The sequence below is a fragment of the Gavialis gangeticus genome, unplaced genomic scaffold (assembly GCF_001723915.1).
Source record: "Gavialis gangeticus isolate Ggan-Ray unplaced genomic scaffold, GavGan_comp1, whole genome shotgun sequence".
Lineage (NCBI taxonomy): Eukaryota > Metazoa > Chordata > Crocodylia > Gavialidae > Gavialis > Gavialis gangeticus.
Window position 1 is genome coordinate 102,951,934 of NW_017729022.1, and position 5,836 is coordinate 102,957,769.

The 5,836-nt window shown below is 42.9% G+C and overlaps 1 protein-coding gene across 1 annotated transcript; it reads right to left on the reverse strand.

Moving 5' to 3' along the window:
- Positions 1-3,572: 3,572 nt before the first annotated feature.
- LOC109297047 (olfactory receptor 1019-like) lies at positions 3,573-4,514 on the reverse strand. Its single transcript, XM_019516706.1, has one exon. It carries the CDS (start codon positions 4,512-4,514, stop codon positions 3,573-3,575), a length of 942 nt encoding a protein of 313 aa, XP_019372251.1.
- Between the last annotated feature and the right edge of the window lie 1,322 nt (positions 4,515-5,836).

Consider the following 5,836-nt stretch of genomic DNA (forward strand, 5'->3'; position numbering starts at 1 on the left):
ACTGCTCCTCCCAGCAGATGTCAGGGTAGTTTATGTCCCCCATGACAACCATGTCCCTTGACCGTATGGCATCTATGAGCTGTCTAGAGAATTTCAGGTCCAACTCATCCTCCTGATGTGGTGGCCTGTAGTAGACCCCCACTACCAGCTCCCTTTCCCCTGGACCCCCTTGCATTCTGACCCACAGTACCTCAATTTGCCCCTCCTCTGGTTCCATCTTGATTATGGAAGATGTATATTGCTCCTTAACAGAGAGAGCAACATCTCCCCCTTAGTACTTACCAGCTTGGAGTCAGCCACTGATTCCTAGATTCCTAGATTGTAGAGTCAGAAGGGACCACAAAGGATCATCATATCCTACTCCCTGCCCCTAGCAGGAAAGAAGACTGAGTTCAGATGACCCCAGACAGGTGTCTATCAAGCTTTCTCTTGATGACCTCCAAGTTAAGTGATAGTACCACCTCTGTTGGAAACCCATTCCAGATTCTGGCCACCCATACTGTAAAAATTTTCTTCCGAAAGTCTAACTTGAATCTACTGTCCACTAGTTTCCACCCATTGTTCCTAGTTACTCCTAGAGGTGCTCTTGTAAATAGCGCATCTCCAATTCCCTGTTGTCCACCTTTGATAAAATTATAGGAGGCTACAAAGTCTCCCCTCAGACATCTTTTGAGAAGGCTGAAGAGATCCAGACCTCTCAACCTCCCCTCATAGGGTCTTTCATAGAGGCCACTAATTATGTGAGGGGCCGTCCTTTGAACCCTCTTCAGATTCTCTGTGTCCCTCTTGAAGTGTGGCACCCAAAACTGGGAACAGTATTCCAACTGTGGCCTCACCAATGCTGCATAGCCGGGGAGCATCACCTCGTTCAGTCTGTTGGTCATGCATCTGCTAATGCACGAGAAGGTGTGATTGGCCTTGTTGATGGCTTTGTTACACTGCCAGCTCATGTTCATCTTGCAGTCAACTATGACTCCAAGATCCCACTCAGCTGCTGAGCTTCTAAAGAAGTCATCCCCCAACCTGTAGGTGTTCTGGAGGTTCCTTCTCCTGAGGTGGAGTACCTTACATTTATTTTTGTTGAATTGCACTGGTGACTGTCCAAATTACTGAAGCTCTCTGAATCTTTTCTGAAGATTTGGAGAGCTTTGAATTGATTCAGACCTTTAAACTGGTCCCTGATTTGATTTGGATTTGTAGATTTGGCCACTGAATTGGGCTGAATCTCCTCCAAATTGAATCACCACCTGAAGCTTTGCACAGCCCTAGTAGTCCAGGGCAATATCCTAGCTCAGAAGGAAGTAATAGGGAAAGGATGACAGAATGACAGGTTGTAAGAGACAAGACACTGCTGCATTTGAGGCAGAACAAATGTACGATCAGTTTGTCATGTGCTGAATGTTTTAACTGACTTGAATTAAAAGATGAATCTGGTTCCAAATGAATGGAATTAAAACAATTTATTATGAATTGAGAAATTAATATTTTATCTAAATCAAAATCTCTTATGTCAAAGCCTACAACGGGGGTGTCACGTTAGCGGGGCTGCAGGCTTTTGAGGGGTCACAAGAGCAACAAGACCTTCTGTGGTAGGATGGGGTGCCTTATCACCAACAGGCAGCAGAGGCCTTGCATCAACAGTGCAAGGTTGCCTACTCTCTGTAAACTTACAGACACTGTAAAAACCAAGCCTAAAAATGCCTGTCCATAAATTCTGTAAAAAAAGTTGGGCCATATATAAAAAGACTAAGCATGATTGAAACGTCATCATCAGAAAGAAGCTGGAGGCAGTGTTGATGGCCAAACAGAGGAAAGCAGTGCCAATTGATATTTGAATGGGAGCACAGCACATTGAAGGGTGTCTTGTCAGGGTTTTATGACTCACAGGAGTCTCCATACCTTCCTTTTTACCCCCAGCCATGTGTTACTGTTGCTGCTGCATGTCATCCACCTGTAAGACTGCTTGGCTCATGGGTAAGCAGACAGTAATCCTCAGTTCCCCTCCCCAGTGCTGCAATCCATCAGGGTAGGGAGGGCATCTGAGCTGAGTTTCCTTCCCCAGCACTAGGAATGGGCTGGCGAAGCAAACTCAGCCCATCTGAGATGAGTTCCCCACCTCAGCATTATGATCGGGCTGGAGGAGCCAACTCAGTCCAGCTGAGTTCCCCTCCCCAGTGCTAGGATTGGGCGCTGCAAGGGAGCCCAGCTAAGCTGAGTTCCCCACACCAACACTAGAATTGGGCAGAAAAAGGGAACTTCCCTAGCCTGATGGATTGCAGCACTGGGGAGGGGAACTGAGTGATCGGGCTCAGTTGCCTTCCCCAGCCTGATTGATCACAGTGTTGGAAAATATTTTGGAATATGTTATTATTGTTTAAAATATGTTATACTTATGCTATGACTTGGCTTATGTTTTTGCTTATGAATGCTTATGCTAAGCAAGCCATTTCCTTATGCTCAGGAGCCATCTTAACTGTTTCAGCCATTTTAAAAGCAGCAAGTGAACTTGTGTAAGTCTCTGCACTGCGAATGATGTGAGATCAATGGTTGAATGGAGGCTGGTACAAACCAGCTACAGTTTGTAACAATATAAGATACAGGGGTCTTAGGAATGTGGAGATGATATAACTTGGGACTGAAAAACAGACTGGAATGTGAAAGACATGTAACTGGTAATAGAATCTGAAATAAACTTGTACAAAAAGGTGAATGGTGATTGGTAAAGAGGCCTCCAGATGTTTCCAGGCTTTAGTCGAAGTTTGCCCAAAAAGAGATAAAAAGGTAGTGAAATTCCAGCCTGATGAGTGACCTGACCACCAACACCAACCTACCCTTATGGTAGGATTGCAGGGATGGGGAGGGGAACTGAGTGATCGGGCTGAGTTCCCTTCCCCAGCATAATCTTAGCGCTGGATCTAGGCTGACTCCCCAATCTTGCACTAGAGATGGGAAGTCAGCCCATCTGACTCATTCCCATCCAGAAAAAGGGGCAAAGGGGAAGGGAAGTCTTTTCTAACAGGGCAAAAGGAAAACACCTTATTTTACTTTTTACTGTAATTTTCAAGAGGAATGTAGCTGAGAAAAAGTACTTATAAACCTTTTAACCAACACCAGCAAGCAGCCTGTCAGGAATAACTAGAACTGGTAACTAGATCAAAGGTTCTACCAAGCCAGTGGGCCAGAGTTCGGTAGTAATAAGAAGTCCCTAACGGGTGCCTCTGGACCCTCAGGACTCAATGAAACCATGGCATGGTGCTAGATGATGCTCTGTATACCCATCTCTGTTGTATCCTCTTGATGAAAGATATTCACACTTGATTATCCCTGGCCATGTCTACATGAGTTGCTACTGCACAGTAACAACAGGAAAAAAAAACCTGTGGGGATGAAACTGTACAATAACTCCAGTTTCTGCACAGTAATTTAGTACTTGGTTATGCAAGTCCTAAACAACTGCACAGTAACAACTGTGCAGTCTGCTGCTCATATAGATGAAGGCCCTGAATATCAAAGTTATCTCTCACTCCTCTGTCTTGATCCTATTAATTAGTGAGAAACTATTTGTGACATTTTCATTCAACAAAAAAAATCTTCTTGTCTATCATCCTCCTGAATGCCTCTTTTACTTGCTTATTCCTTAGGCTATAGATCAGGGGGTTCAGCATTGGAATTACAAGAGTGTAAAACACAGAGATGATTTTGTCCTGGTCCATGGCGTACTTTGAACTGGGCCGTAAGTACATGAAAGTGCCTGTCCCGTAGAAAACAGTGACAGCTGTCAAGTGCGAGGCACAGGTGGAGAAGGCTTTATGCCTGCCATCAGCAGAGTTGATTCTTAAGATAGCAACTAAGATATATATATAGGAGATGAGAATGGTCACGAAGGTAATTATTACTATTGCAGTTGAAAATGTGAAATGAATCATGTCAATTATGTGGGTATCAGAACACGACAGCTTCAAGATTTGGGGCACATCACAGAAGAAATGGTTGATGCTATTGGAATTGCAGAAGGACAGCTGAAATATTAAAATAGCCTGGACTGTTGCATTCACCCATCCTGTGAAGTAAGAGCCCAGCACGAGAAAGATGCAGAACTGCTTGGACATAATGACAGTGTAGAGCAATGGACTGCAGATGGCTGGGAATCGATCATATGCCATCACCCCCAACAGGCAGCATTCACAGGATACAGCAATGCAAAAGAAAAAGAACTGAGCAGCGCACCCGGTGAAAGATATGACTTTGCTCTCTGTGATGAAGGACATCAGGGTCCTGGGAGCAATGATGCTGGAGTATCCAATGTCTAAGAGGGCCAAGTTGCTGATGAAAAAATACATAGCAGTGTGAAGCTGGGAGTCAGTCTTGATTAATGCAATCATCCCAAGGTTCCCCAGTAGGATTATCAGGTAGATGAAAAGGAAGACCATAAAGAGGAAGATCTGTAGCTTTGGATTGTCTGTGAATCCCAGCAAAATGAATTCAGTCACAGTAGCTGTATTCCACTTTGCCATGTATCCCAGAGGTGCGTATTGTGCTGAAAGAGGAAATTAATACAGAATTTAATGAACACAGTGGCAGAACATCAGTCATAGGATGTTGCCTTGACCAAGAGAAATCCAAGGTAGTGGACTTATCTGATAACACATTTTTTCTCGCACATACTGTATTTGTTTCTTCTTGTCACACAGAAGTAGTAGCCTATCTAGAGAATTTACTCAGGGCTTACGGCTAGGAGATTTTAGCACATGAACCACAAGGTAAGCCAACTGTGAATTTGCAGCAACGGGGGCCAACATTTTAGGCAGACGTTTCATAAATTAAGCCCTGTGCCCTCCCCAAATGCTGTTCTAATACCCATTCCTTGCCTGATCTTCTCCTCGGCTTTGTACTCCCTACCTTGTGTTTCTTTCATGATCAGCTGTGCTGCCTTCCTCCTCCTCATATGTCACATGCTACACACAGAGGCTGCCTCTGCCATTTGTATCACTCAGGCTACAGATTGGCCACTCCTGTTTTACAGCATCCCACAGCAACTGAAAGCCTTTATAATATAGTAGGTGCAAAGTAGCTGAGCACTCAGTGAAAGTGTGGTCCTTGAATTTACCATGGAGTAAGTGCATACACACAGGTGGCTTTGTTAGAATTGTTAATATTCTGTATGTTCACATCCTAGCTTATTTCTATAGTTGGACCCTAAGAGTTAGGAGATCCAAATTCAATCTTGTTGCAAAAAACAACTAGGCCTATTTCATCATAATGTTACTTCATATGATGTCAGCACCCTTATTTGTTACCACTTATACACAGGACTGAATAGCAAGATCTCAATTCAATAAACATAAAAGCCATGAAGACCTATGCATATCTTCTGATGGAGCTAACTTATTTATTTCATTAGTTAAGAGATTCATTAGTCATAATAAAGTAGAAGAGGATTCTTTAATGTCTCCTTTTAATGAGGAAACTGAAAGAAAAAATGTTACGTCCTGAAATTATAGAGTTTGTATTCAAGGGACTTTACCCTGGTAGTTTCTGATGTTGTAGCAAAACCCCCAGGGTTTCCCTTTTTTTTTTTCTTTTCACTTGAAAAAATACATTCCTTCCCTTTCCCCAACCATTTCTGACTCTTTCTCTGCCCTCTCTATCCCTTATATATAGGTATATTTAGTCATAGGTAAGCTAAGTTCTTGTGTGCCATTATTATAACAAGACCCTCTTTGTATTGTAAATAGTGTTCTGTTATTATTGTAATGAGTTTTAATGTCTTATATTGTATCCCTATTATATTTGTATTGAATTTTACTGTTTTGTATTGATATTGTATGATTTAGGT

What these genes read in the sequence shown, in the direction of transcription:
- LOC109297047 (XM_019516706.1), bottom strand. Translation starts at nt 4,514, where the DNA reads ATGGCAAAGTGGAATACAGCTACTGTGACTGAATTCATTTTGCTGGGA.